This window comes from Talaromyces marneffei, chromosome 3, assembly GCF_009556855.1.
Source record: "Talaromyces marneffei chromosome 3, complete sequence".
In the NCBI taxonomy this organism is placed as follows: domain Eukaryota; kingdom Fungi; phylum Ascomycota; class Eurotiomycetes; order Eurotiales; family Trichocomaceae; genus Talaromyces; species Talaromyces marneffei.
The window spans coordinates 2,289,002-2,302,790 of NC_072350.1; the positions used below are offsets into that span (position 1 = coordinate 2,289,002).

General features: G+C 47.5%; 5 protein-coding genes across 5 annotated transcripts; 3 read left to right on the forward strand and 2 right to left on the reverse strand.

Annotated features, from left to right (window-relative positions):
* Positions 1-155: 155 nt before the first annotated feature.
* On the forward strand, positions 156-1,144 carry EYB26_004577 (uncharacterized protein; the record flags this gene model as incomplete). Its single annotated transcript, XM_054263868.1, has 6 exons — positions 156-286; positions 342-406; positions 466-526; positions 689-709; positions 997-1,038; positions 1,105-1,144. 6 exons carry the CDS (start codon positions 156-158, stop codon positions 1,142-1,144), a joined length of 360 nt encoding a protein of 119 aa, XP_054119843.1.
* A 2,126-nt stretch (positions 1,145-3,270) lies between these two features.
* On the forward strand, positions 3,271-4,337 carry EYB26_004578 (uncharacterized protein; the record flags this gene model as incomplete). Its single annotated transcript, XM_054263869.1, has 2 exons — positions 3,271-3,437; positions 3,494-4,337. 2 exons carry the CDS (start codon positions 3,271-3,273, stop codon positions 4,335-4,337), a joined length of 1,011 nt encoding a protein of 336 aa, XP_054119844.1.
* Positions 4,338-5,062: 725 nt separating this feature from the next.
* Positions 5,063-7,432, forward strand: EYB26_004579 (uncharacterized protein; the record flags this gene model as incomplete). The annotated part of the gene is made up of 2 exons (XM_054263870.1): positions 5,063-7,025; positions 7,091-7,095. 2 exons carry the CDS (start codon positions 5,063-5,065, stop codon positions 7,093-7,095), a joined length of 1,968 nt encoding a protein of 655 aa, XP_054119845.1.
* Positions 7,433-7,454: 22 nt separating this feature from the next.
* On the reverse strand, positions 7,455-8,966 carry EYB26_004580 (uncharacterized protein; the record flags this gene model as incomplete). Its single annotated transcript, XM_054263871.1, has 1 exon — positions 7,455-8,966. The coding sequence occupies one exon, from the start codon at positions 8,964-8,966 to the stop codon at positions 7,455-7,457; it is 1,512 nt and encodes a 503-aa protein (XP_054119846.1).
* Positions 8,967-9,671: 705 nt separating this feature from the next.
* On the reverse strand, positions 9,672-11,672 carry EYB26_004581 (uncharacterized protein; the record flags this gene model as incomplete). Its single annotated transcript, XM_054263872.1, has 1 exon — positions 9,672-11,672. One exon carries the CDS (start codon positions 11,670-11,672, stop codon positions 9,672-9,674), a length of 2,001 nt encoding a protein of 666 aa, XP_054119847.1.
* Positions 11,673-13,789: the final 2,117 nt, after the last annotated feature.

Sequence of the window (13,789 nt, forward strand, 5' to 3'; positions counted from 1 at the left end):
ATGGATCCTTTAAAGTTTCAACCCCACCACCGATTTCATCCAGCCTTAAAGCAGACTGCCTCTCTTTCCTTCCTCTTCTCTCATTTCTTGTTACCTTTCCGCATTCTTATCAACCCAATATACTCCTCTCTAATTCAAGGCTTTATTTAATCATCATGAGCTGGAAAAAGACCGTCCTCTCCCCCGGCAACGGCACTGACATGCCCGCCGTCGGCGCCAACGTCAAGATCGACTACACCGGCTGGCTCAGAGACCCCAGCAACCCCGACCACGAGAAGGGAACCGAGTACGTTCATTCCCATCCATCTCGAAATACCGCGAATCTAACCCTAGCGTCATAGGTTCGACTCCTCCAAAGGCCGCGGTCCATTGGCTACTCCCATCGGCAGAGGTCGAGTTATCAAGGGTGAGTTACTATTACGGGGACGACAATGAGGCGAAAGGAATGTTGATCATTGTCATCAGGTTGGGACGAAGGTGTTTTGTCTATGACTCTTGGCGAAGAGGCCATTTTGACCATTGACTCGTAAGTTGTTATCTTTCTTCCCCTCATCATTGGACAGCCGATACGGAAAAAGAAGAAAGAAAATGCGTATCGCAATTTCTATCTCATTTTATTTCTCCCAACCAATCATTTTGTCTTCTGCTTGGATTTGGTATATGCTGACTTGTTTCAATGTGACTGCAGGAGCTACGCCTACGGCGACAGGTACGTTCTCCCATCTTGGGCAGCCATTTCCGCTTTGCGTCTGTGATCGATCCCAGCAATATTCCCCGCACTTCTCCGATATTTCCCCTTCCTCCTGCAGCTCTGTATGGCCAGGCATGGATATAATCTATTATATTATCCATGCGCATAATCAACACCAACATGGCCACTCCCCCATCGTCTAGTAGTCACATGCATGAACGGATATTTTGAGAGCACGCGCATGAGAGAGACAAGGGCAACTGCAAGAGCTCAAATTGCTAATACGTAATATTTTCATACAACAGGGGCTTCCCAGGTGTCATTCCTCCCAAGTCCGACTTGATTTTGTGAGTTATTCGCCCCGTTTAAATTGCATTCGGGTGTGTGGTTTATTGACTTGTTTGTACAAACAGCCAGGTCAAGTTGATCGAGATTAACGGCAAGCGAGCATAAAACCTAAGGAAGGCAAAGAATATCCGGGAATCAGTCATATGATTTATATATGATATATATACCCCGGGCCATTCGGAAGATGATGATGTTTTGAAAAGGAGTATGAGGGAATGCATAGTACGAAATGAAGACTTTGGAATGATTTGGGTGACACTTATATCTCTACCATATGACTGACTAATTAATTGAAAAAAGAAAACAAGAAAAAACAAACTCAAGTACAATTGCTCCAAATTGATTGTAAAATGTACATGTATAGCAATTCGTTGATCCTACTTTCCTGTCGGGCTGTGTGTACTTGCCCCTAAATCCAGCTCTTGCATTTCAAAGGTTGTTGGTTGTCTTCACAGCAGATCCCCCATCTCCAGCTTTCCCCCCTTGGCAAAATACGATGGATCTGCGAGGTTGACCCATCCCAGATACGGCTGGCTGACCTCGTAGCCAATCCTTCGCTGGATATACTCTGTTGGGGGGTGGGGGGTAATCGAGCATCACCAGTCAAGGCACTGTCGAATATTGATTCTCTTTCTATGCTTGCATGACTGCCGTGGCGATACTTGGAATTTTAAGGGTAAGAGTCTTACCTGTCTCAGATATCCCTTAATCATGAAGTGTACATAAATCAATCGCTATTCATTGGTGCTACATTTCTTTGATCCGCCATGATAACATGATGCCCAACATTATACATGCATCACCAGCCTCCAATCCAGCATAAAAGGTGTCTTCCTCCATCGGTGGCTCCGAGTAGCCGGTAAATGAGATCCCGGTTGGAACCACGTCGCTCCATTCATTTTCATTGTCCGACTGCCTACAACAAAGAGGTCGACACTGGTATCTCGTCCTAGCTGACAATTTTCAACTGCAACATCTGGGTTCTGAACGATGCGCCATATCATCACGATGCAACAGCCACGCTTTTCCGCCGGGTCGAATAGCAATAACGGCCCTGGTACTTAGTTGTGGCTTTGAGGTGCATTCCTTGGGACCATCACCATATCCATGTTTTGGTCGTGGTGGTCAATAGTGTATCGTATACCTGACGCGAAAACTCATTTGCAAGCATTTCATGGCAGAACGTGGGAGATGTCCATGGATAGCAACTAATCTATTTGCTTTTCGGGCGCTTTTGAGAGAGGAATTCGCCCTCGTAGCCTTCATCTGCATCCAAATGTGGGCGGACCTCCTTTTCTAGTCTGGCGGGAGTGTCTCTGACTTGCGAATTTGGGGACTATCACGCCTCCGTTGCGGCAGATGGCTTTGACGAGTTCTGCTGGCGTTGCTTGATCAGCGGAGAACTCTGGGACGCGCGGTAGGACAGGTGAATCCGTCTTCAGGTTACGTGTAGTTGTCACCTCTGTCTGCGAGGACTCGGTAAGACCCATCACTCGCACTATTACTTCTTCTCTAGAGACCTCGTCTAATTCCCTTCAGGACAAACTTCGACTGTTCACCAGCCTTGAATTCATCGGCGAAACATGTTCAAGCCGGTCAGCATTCATTAATGACGCAGATTGGGAGCGGTTCGATTGCTGGTTAAGACACTAACTACATCACAACCCTTAGCTCTGAGCCCTAACCCTAATCTCTAGATACGGTCGGCGTTTGCACTGTTTGGTCTGCGATATCGCTACCCCCAAACTTAAAGTCGGAGAAGTATCCATTCTCCGGATCCACTAGCCCCCCTGATTAGGCTTAGTGACGGCCGTCGACATCGGAAGATTCGGCGAATGAGCCGGCCATGTTGCATTTATTAACTTAGTATGGCGAGCTGACCGACTTCCATCGTGTCTCTCCGTCTTTCTTCTTACTGTTACACGAATCGCTATCATCGATCTAGGATGACTCTCTCCGGGATCTAATCGACCTGTTGGCTGTCTTCAACGAGCCGTACTGATTTGTTGTCTTATTTCTTGTGGATTTATCCTGATACGCGCCATGAATTAATTATTAATCGGTTCTTGACCTGACTCATTGTACATTTCCTGTATCACCATCCTTCTTTTCATGGAAAACAATCATCGATGACACCCGAAACCACAAAGTCGTGCATATCATCCTCACCAACTTTCGCCCTTCCCTTTTCTTCCTCGTTTAATCTCCTCCGACTCAATTAGCCCGTCACGATGGCCCGAGACGCGGCCCAGGCTGGAGTCCCAGCCATACCGATTCCCACGACCAAGTCGGGTAAACAATGGAATACGCGCAGTTTAGGACTCAGATTTGCAGCGGACGCTGCAAGCGCTGCTGTAGCGGGAGCTCTTATATGCCCTATTATTACTATTATTGATCGGTATGTGCCATAAGTCGTTTTCACAGAAAGGAAACGCTGACTTTATGATAAAATAGTGCAATCATCGAAAAAGCGTCCAAAGGAATATCGATCAAACACACATTATCATCATGTCTCCGAGACATGATACGGAAACCAAGCGGCTTCTTCCTGTCGACCCCATTTATACTCATATATACTCTATACAGCGGTACATACTTGACCGCCAATGCAATTGACACCATCACATCGACACTACGCAATCAGCCGTTCGAGACCGTGACCCCCGGCACCGCGAAATTCCTCACTACAACAATTGTTAACATGTCCATTTGCGTTTATAAAGATGCTCGATTCGCCAAACTGTTTGGCCCGTCCAGCAACCCGTCTACTCAATGTCATCCTTCTGCTCCGGCCGTTACCGTTGCTGCTACGAATGCCTCGGCATCCACATCCGCTGCCGCTGCCGCCACCGCTGCGCAAATCGCAAAACAAGCCCCAACAATACCCAAAGTTTCATATGCATTATTCTGTTTGAGAGATAGCGTGACGATCTTTGCATCTTTTAATGTTCCTCCCTTGATTGCGCCCTCGGTACCAGACTGGATTGCCTCGACGCCAGGCATGAAAGCCGCTGTTGCGCAATTCTCGTGTCCGGCCCTGATGCAATTCGTTAGCACACCAATGCATTTGCTAGGGTTAGATCTCTATAATCGCCAACCGCCAGGTGGTCTGGGTTGGCGAGAACGACTTCTCCGTATCCGGAGAGATTATATTGTCAGCTCCTTTGCGCGTATGGGCAAGATTGTGCCTGCTTATGGTGTCGGGGGAGTTGTGAATGTGAGGATGAGAGCCGCGCTGATGGATAAGTTGCAGCTTGATGATGAGCGAAAGCATCTTTCATCCTGTCGAGCTCTTTGAAGTGGAGGGAGGGAGTCAGTACTCTGACGACGAACTTTTATGATATAATTCTGTACATTTGATACACCTTTTCTACAATATGGTTTCTCTTCATTTCAGACTCTTGGGGTTTTACTATTGATATATCTACAACTCTACTCTACTCTCGGCGTTTCTAGATGGTATTGGGCTTTCGTTGATATCGAGTTTGATACCATTTTCCGTTGACTTGATGTTTTGTTCAGTCTTGGCTTCAACGGTACGATTGACGTATCAAATCTTGATCTGTTGATCTGTATTACTCAAGCGTTTGTTGATTAATACCTTTGATGTTTGACATGGAGTTTGGGCAGCTTAGCTTTAGATAGTTATGTTATTTTAGATACTTACTAAGTAGTTAGTTATTCTTAGTGTTGAATGGGGGTGTCTATAAGCAGACTAGTCTAATCTTAGTGTAGTGTTGTCTCCACTAAAAATAGACTAAACCCTCCCATTGGCCCATTTCGTCAATGGTGGATCTTGTCTGGACAAACAAGGACTAGCGTTGTATCATAGACAGCAGTATTCCATTCCCCAAAGGACCAATGCACATTCCCCAAATAACTCACTTCGACTCTCCCTCATTGTCTCGCGCTCAAGGCTGTCCTTTCGTCTGATCTTGATCAAGAAGATCGACATCCGATAGACGCCTATCTCTTCTTTTATTACATTACATACGACCATGAACACGACCACATAGACAAGACATGTCGCCCTCGGTCCCGAGAGTTACGTCGTCACCACGCAACGACAGAAGAGGGTCGCTGAATGCCAAAGATACAGCAGCAGCGACAGGAAATAACAATTTGAGAGGAGCAACTTCACTGAATCCAGCAGATGTAACGGCGACAAGAACGAACAGTCCCATATCAACCACAATCAACGAAGCGCTACGCAATAATCCATTCGGTAGCACTTCACGGGCTCGAGCCCTCGAAGCCGAAGCACAAGCCACTTCTCTCCTTGAAAATGAAGAACGTCGCGCAGATCTCGAAGACCGAAATCGTTCGTTAGTTATACTCGCCGCCCTTTTCCCCGACGTGCGTATTGAAGTATTCCGGGAACTATTGACGCGCTTCGATGGCACGAGTCGACTTCACGTCTGCGTTGAGCAGTTGCTCAAACATAAGAAGCAGTGGGTGCAGGGACGGTGGAATATACCTATTGATGGGAAGGATGGTAGTAATAATGTCTCTGGGAGCATTTTGACGGACCCCGATACGGCGGTGGCTCCGGAGGAATTATTTCGAAGTGAGACGTACCGAAATATCGTCAAGGCAGCTCTGTGTAAAGAGTTCAGTGGGTTGAGTCGGAGTACTATTGATGGGGTATTGGCCGAGGTCAATTTCTCATACACTCGTGCGAGACCGACGCTCAAAGAATTATCTAGGAAAGGATGGCGGGCGACTATTAGCAATCTGAACCCCTTCAGGCGCAAAAGGGATAATAACAAGGATGATAATCCCTTGATAGCCTGGGAAAGGAGTAGAGATACTGATGGAGCAAGCCTGTCAATTCCTCGACTCAGACAGAAGACTGGTTCAGACGAGCTCGACCAAGAGATACAGGAGACATTGATTGCCCCGGTTCTTCGTGAGCAAAAGGAGACTCAGGAGTACCAAGACTATACTTTTGCGTCCGAGATCAATGAGAAAGAAGCTATAGCTGAAAACTCGCTGTATGAGTGTCAGTGTTGTTTGGACGATGTGACTTTTGAGCAAGTCTCCGCCTGTTCATCAGACCAAGGTCATATGATATGTTTCAACTGCATACGGCGAACGCTCCACGAAGCTGTTTTTGGACAGGGGTGGGATAACTCCGTGGACCCAGAGAGATCGACCCTCAAATGTGTCGCCCCAGTAAGCCATGGGGTGTGCGAGGGCTATTTGGATTCGATGCTCGTCAAGAGAGCCATTCTCTCCGAAAAGGCTGGTTCAGAGACTTACCGCAAATTCGAGGACCGCGTGGCTTCAGAGGCATTGCTGAAGTCGAACCTGAAACTCGTGCGCTGCCCATTCTGCCCATATGCAGAGATTGATCCTGTTTTCCATCCAGCCTCTACTTCTCGCGGAGCAGCAGGAGGTATTTCCTGGAGGTTTCGCCGCGGAAACCTCATTTCGACGATATTGATGATCATTTTACTTCTTGATATGATACCCTTGTTTTTGTTGCCATTCTTAATAATGCTTCTACTCTATCCGCGCACAACAGCGGCTATTTTCCGTGTTTCCTTACAAAACCTATGTCTCCGAACCCGCAGTCCACGATTTATATGCAAGAACACTTCCTGTCGGCAAGTGAGCTGCATGACCTGCCACAAATCCTGGCGAGATCCGCATACATGCGAAGAACCTCTTCAGCAATCTTTACGTACGACGGTAGAAGCCGCGCGCACAGCGGCAGTGAAACGGACTTGTCCTCGATGCAATTTGTCGTTTATCAAGTCTTCTGGCTGCAACAAATTGACATGCATATGCGGTTATTCCATGTGTTACATCTGCCGCAAGGCATTAAATGGACCATCATCTCGTCGGCAACCACAGGGCGGTGCCGGACGACATCCTTTCCCTCCAGACGAGAACAATGCCGCAGAAGCAGACGAAGGAGAAAGCGGATACAAGCATTTCTGTGAACATTTCCGCGTCAACCCCGGTACTCGTTGCACGGAATGTAACAAATGCGAATTATACTTCGCCGAAGACGAGGAAGTGATTGCTCGCAAAGCCGGGGAACAGGCTGAACGGGAATGGAGATTACGACAGTCCATGATGATTGCTAATAACAACCCCAATATTACTATGACGCATAATAATAATAATAATAATAATACTAATATCATTAATCAGATTCAACAACCTGGGAAACGAATACCCAGAACCTTTCCCTTGCGATGGGAGGATCATCAATCACAAAAACACCCGGAACTGTACCGCATACCAACCATGTATAACCACCACAACGGATCGTGGCAATACTGGCTCATTGAAGTATGGAAAGAAGACCGCTGGAAATGGGAGCTTCAAAGCATGGCGGATAAACTGGTCGAAAAAGTGATTGTTATCGTTGATATTTCATGATTGATCACGTTTACTTACCTAGTTACTTAGGTATAGATGCAAATGAATCATCTGTAGCTTGAACTATTGGATCGGTAGATAGCGGTCTATTGTATGACCAACCCGCAAACCGAGCCATATTCTCAGCTATGTAGTCCCGTTCTACCGCTCCATGATCTCGCAAATACTGCGCGATTTCCACATGTCCCAATTTGGTCGCCAACGACAAGGATTCCGACACCTCCCCAAAGTTTTCCAATATATCGTAAAAGCGTATATTGACGTTTGCACCATGCTCAACTAGTAGCCGTACTAATGCAATGTGCCCAGAATGAACCGCAAGAACCAGCGGTTCATTCGTTAGCTCCTCTGGATACTCGACCCCGAAAGTGCATCCGCCGAGATTAGCCTCTCTAAGGCTTCCACTTCGTAGGAATCTATGATCGCCCGACTCGAATTCCGGTAGAGTGCCATTTTCCAGTAGCATATGCGGAATATTGCGCCCATTCTCGTCATCAGGGGACCACAACTTGATACTCCAAGCCAGAGCCAAAGTACGTCGTACCCGATCCGAATTTGGCAGGAGGAGTTTGACCTTGTCTTCGCTCTTGAGTTTGACTGCTCGTACCAAAGCAATATTCCATGGCACTAAATTCGATGGGAAATTCGGATCCGCGCCTGCACTCAGAATCCATTCCAAGTACTTGATATCGTCCTGCTCAACGGCCCAGAGTAACGGGGTCCTTGTAGCCCCTATACCTCGGAATGAAAAATCTAACCCGCCATCGCCATCAAGAAGGCTAGAATCTAGTAGAAGACGTAGAATATTTTCTTTATTATCGTAAGCCTCCTCGTCGTAATGCAAAGCCAATTCAAGGGCATCCTGCATCTGGTCGACAGATGGCCTGCAGTCCGGATGCAGCTCCGGGTCAAGTAACAATTCCACGACTTCCTCCCTCCCATCCACCACCGCAAAGCGAAGAGGATTCCTCTTAAACCCACCGGGATAGTTTCCCACTTGTTGTGACGAAGCGCCTAGTTTGAGCAGGAGTTTGATTATTTGTAACTGTTCAGAACCCACGGCGAGACTCAATAAGGGGAACGCTTGTTGGTTTTGCATGTTAATGTCGCATCCCTTGTCGACAATTAGGAATTCCGTAATGTCTTTATGGCCTTCTTGAACGGCTATGCAGAGAGGATGATCTGGTCGATCTTCTGTTCCCAGGAGTTGGTGCCAGCCTCCCATCATACACGTCCGCTCCCCTGGGGCAGGGCCTGATCTTCTCTTTTTCTGTGGCGGTGATGATAGGGATAATTCAGCCCCATAGCTTAATGCCCTTTTCAAAAGATCTATGTTTCCATGCTTAGCGGCCCAGGCAACAGCGAAACTACCGGGAGCGATGCTGCTGTTGCGAGCATCGCGTTCGTACAGCACCGGGTTGAAAATGGCATAGAACCGCTGATTCACACAAGACAACGCGCTAAGCGTTTCGAGGGATTCTATCTTATTTGCGATATGTTGTAAAAGCTCTGTTGGAAGGGATGCCAGCGACATTTTGGATGGATGCAAAGATGAGGAAAGTTGATTACACATACCTAGGTAGGTGGTAGATAGGTAGGTGATGAAGGGGATGTGTGCTAGAAGCATAGCCACCTCCCCTCATATAATACAAGCCATACTACCTTGCTATTACGAGTTAACCTACAATACTCATATAATCAGGTACTAGGCAGCAAATTAATAAAAAAAAATAGAGCATTCATTAAATCCAACTCAACATCACTTCCACCACAATCCAAGCATCTATCACACCTCCCCCGCTAAGATTGAAATATACATCTGTACAAACAGTCACAAGTCGAGATCAGATTGTATGAAAACAAGATCTAACACGAGCTTCCGACTGGAAAGTCATATGATAAAAAAAGGCAAAGACCTCATATGAGAAAAGTCTGGAAAAGAGGGAATGAGTACACCTTAGCATATACACAGAGGTATAAGCAAGGGGATGTCGAATTTTCAGGTCAGAAGAAAAAAAAGTTAAAACGTAATGGGGAATAATTGAATGTTCAGAAATTCCATTCCATAGAGAAAAGATGGAAAAGAAAAGGCAAAGATAAGGAAAAGCGTCGATAGTGAAGTCGATAGGTGTAGGACAAAAATACAAGAGAGGCGGTTGTAAAGACAAGGGTGAGATTTGATTATGCGGTTTATATAAAAAAAAACAGGTCAAATTTGTTTAGTACGTCGTGGCTCAGATCAGTTCCATCCCAAGGAGTTCTCGGACATGACAGGAGCGCTGATCATAGCAGTACGACCGCTTCGGCCACTGTTGTGCGAGATACGAGCACCCTGAGCGAACATGGATGCACCGCCAACTTCGCTCATGGAAGAAGTGCTGACAGAGGATGAACGAGTGTGCAATTGCTTGCGCTTCCTGTAGCGGCGAGCAACGTAGAACATAACTCCGGCATAGGCAGCGGCACCAGCGGCAGCCCCGACACCGATACCGACAGAGCTGGCGCGGACATTGTTGCTGCTTCCTGCACTACCATCACCAGGGTTGGATCCGTTGTCCTCGCTGCCACCAGTCGAGTCACCGTTTCCAGTTGAACCAGAGGTGCTGGAAGGAGTGGAGCCAACAGGTTGTTGAGCAACAAGAGGAATGCCAGTGTTGAGCATGGAGAACAAGTTCACGATCGATTCCTGGTCATATGTTGGTGCGTCATTGGGTGTGTTTGGCTGCTTGTACAAGTTAGACGATGGGAGGAGTCGGAGACTGTTCAGAGCGTCGACCTGGTCGCTGGGGATGAAGAACTTGATGAGAGTCGTGTCGTAGCCGAGACTGCTCTTGGTATCGTAAGAACCGAGCCAGTAGTTGACGACGTCGCTTGTCGCGTCATTGAGAGCATAGGCAACACCAAGAGGAGTGTAGTAGTAGATCTGGTCAGCCCAGTTGGCGGACGTAGCAACAGTCTGCCATGACAAAGCCTTGTTGAACCCGAATTGAACCAAGGTAGAGTTCTGAGGAGTGTGCGGAGTACCACCTGGAGGTGAAATGGCCTGGGGAATCTGGGTAGGTCCAGAGGATGACGAGGCGGTCGTTCCAGTGCTTGTCTCAGTTGGGGTCTGAACTGGTGGTGGGATATACTGAGTCGTCTGTGTCGAGGTGGCACTGCTTGTAGAAGATGTGCTAGGAGCGGTGACAGATGGTTCAGCAGTAGTCTGCGTTTGAGAGGGCACTGCAACCGAAGAAGGAGAGACAGTTGCAGTAGCGCTCAGAGGAGCAGAGGAGGATCCCAATGCAGTAGCCAAAGAGGTTGTAGACGGGACAGGAGCCTTCGACGTAACAGCACCGCTAGACAAGGGGCTAGAAGTTGTAGCCGTGGGAATAGCAGGGCTGCTGCTAGCAGGAGGAATGACAGGGGTGGACGAGGTCAAGGTCAAACTGGGGATCGAGATAGGGATTGACAGAGAAGGAAGGCTAGTAGAGTCGCTTGACTGGGAAGAGATCGTGGCAGAGCTAGATCCAGTTGCGCTGGAGCTGGAGCTGGTAGCGCTGGGGAAAATGGGCAGCAGAGAGCTCAATAATGAGGGCAAAAGACCTTCAGAGCTGCTGCTGCTGCTGGCGCTAGCAGATGCAGAGGAAGTAGCTGTCGGGATGGCTGCGGATGAGTAGATGCTGGAGAGCCCGACCGTGATACCAGGAGCGCTTGACGAGGCGGATGAACTAGGAGACAATCCACCAAGCAATCCACTAGATCCCAAGAGGTCAGAAAGCAGATTTCCAGCAGAGCTGGTGCTAGAAGATGTGGCAGACGCAGAACCGCTTGTAATAGTAGGCGTGATCGAAGGAGAAATTGTCGGTAGCACAATGCTAGTAGGGAGACCAGTGGTAGAGCCAACAGCGGCAGTAGTGCTAGTGTCAAACAAGTTGCCAATGTCGCTTCCCAAAGCAGCCAACCAGTCGGCAGATGATGAGGTCGTAGAGTCTGCAGCAGCGGCGGTTGTGACAGGATTGGTGATGGTCTTCGTTTGAGGTGTTCCAGTCACCGTGGTAGTTTGTCCATCTGCACCGGCGTAGACGTAGATGGGAACGACGACTTCGTTAGAAGCTCCACTGCTGGCAGGAGTTGAAGTAGTGTTGGTGCGTCGGTTAACCTCACGGGGAAAATAGTACTTGGGACGTAGAACATCTGCTGCGAGAGACTCGGTGGCACACAAGAGCGCGGCAAGAGCCACGAGGCTGATTGAGCGCATCTTGAAGGACAGGCGATTCTATTTCGAAATGGTCGTTAATCGTAAGAATTCACGGGACCGACAACGAGCGTACGAAATTGGCGTGTCGAACTGTCAATTTCACGATTGAGTATGACTACAAATCCAAACAATCAATACACACTATTCTTCCTTGCCTGACCACGATTCGAATAGACGGCAAACCCACCCACAGTAACAAATATTATCACTATATGTAAGGGTTTCGGAGGATGACCCAATAATGACCGACCGGTTTATTTATTCTTTCTTTGCACAATCAAAAACGAGTGGATGGGGAATAGAAATAATTCCCCTAGAGTTGTTTTAAACGAATGTAATGGTTGTCAAAAGAGCGTGGAGTGGACGTCACGAATCGACCAAGGTTTTTAAATCACGAAAGCGTAGCGTTCGTGATTGAACTTTAAGGATAGACGAGGATGCGAGGATTGCGCGACGATAGACATGCAGAGGGAGCAGCGAATGCTGTTGTCAATAAATTCGTCCCTTCCAAAGGCGTCGACGCAGGGCGAGCGAGGCACCGCAAAACAAACGACAGCAAATCGTCAAGAGCAGCAATGCATGGATGGAGGAGTAGCGGAGGAAGAGGAAGGAAGATGACTGAAAGAGAGCGAGAGAGAGGAGAGTAAGCCAGGTGCGTTTGGATTGGGTTAGGCAGTTAGGGGGGAAGGAAGGCTGAGCGGGCGAAATGTGGGCGGGTCAGCATCTACTCTGTAGCGAGGCCCGAAGTGCTTAATGGCACGCACTCTGAGGCCAAGATGCTTAATCTAATTAAATCAATAAATAGTGCGATGTTGGGTCCCGGTCCGGCCGCCCCACTACGGGCGGTTGGCTGGACGAGAGCCACGGTTCACGTAATGGTTGTTACATAGATTACCGTCATTTAACTTAGCACTACGTACTCTGATAGTAATTGCTAGAAGTCATATTCGCTCGGCTGTTCTGTACCTACATGATACGTATTTTTGGCTCCATAACACTGCACGTACGCGCTGTTTCCATACGTACTCGGTAGTAAGACTGCAAAGGGTGTCTCGCCACGTCATGATCGCAAAAGTACACTCCAGTTCTTATGCTAATATGTACATAAGATGTGCGCATTCGAAACATACGTGACACCAGTTGACTAAATGCCCGCATTCTTGGAAGTATTAGGGCAGAAGAACCGTTCCAGACAAACCTATCTGTGGCGTACGGACCTATCCAAATTCGTACAATCCTAACTTTTGCACTTCCCGATTCATAGTGCAGCCTAGCCTGAATCAGGAAGTCATTGAAGCAATCTCCAAGCAAAGTGCAACAAACAAGGCCAAAATCTAGAATCATGACTGGTACAGGGATCGTCAGAGGGGAGGCTATGCTACAGTGGGTCTCCGGGAAATTTGTTCAGACAGATAGACACCTAACAGGTATTATTACCGATACGGCTTTTGTAAACCAGTTGAAGTGATACGAGTAGAATTGCCAGTTGCGACCATGTGATCATATTAGCTGCTCAGTATTAGTACGTGGCTCATATAGTAGAATTCTACTCTTCATACTCTGTAGTATATTCTGTAGGTTTCCGGGTGTGCAAATTCAGGCAATAATATATGATTTACAGACTGCGTGGCATATTTTATCATTGGAAAATAAATCCCTATACAAGGAGTACATATTATCGAGGTACATACATAGCAAAAAGTCGAGCTGACAAAAGACAACCCGGAGTGATGGAGCCACGACTCTCGACCACGAGACTACGAGTCAAATACGGGAAATATTCGTAAAAATAAATTAATAAAAAACGGCCGAAGAAGCGACCCTAGTCAAAAAACGGTATAGTGCCTGTAATACTTCACTGGATTTCGTTGGAACGTCAAACCCTTTTGGGGAAAGCGGCAGGGGTTGCAGCTGCGGCCAAGCCCCACCGGTGTTTCTGCTTGGGAGGCTAACGATGCCTGGACGTGGCATTATGGTTGGAGAAGTACGTGCACAACATCAAGTCTTTCGGTCTTTCGGAGTCTTTGAAAGAATCAACTATTTTCGGTGACATCGCTTGTTTGCTTAATATCATCCGATATACGTAACTACATGTGTCTTTTTAATGTTCCATGACT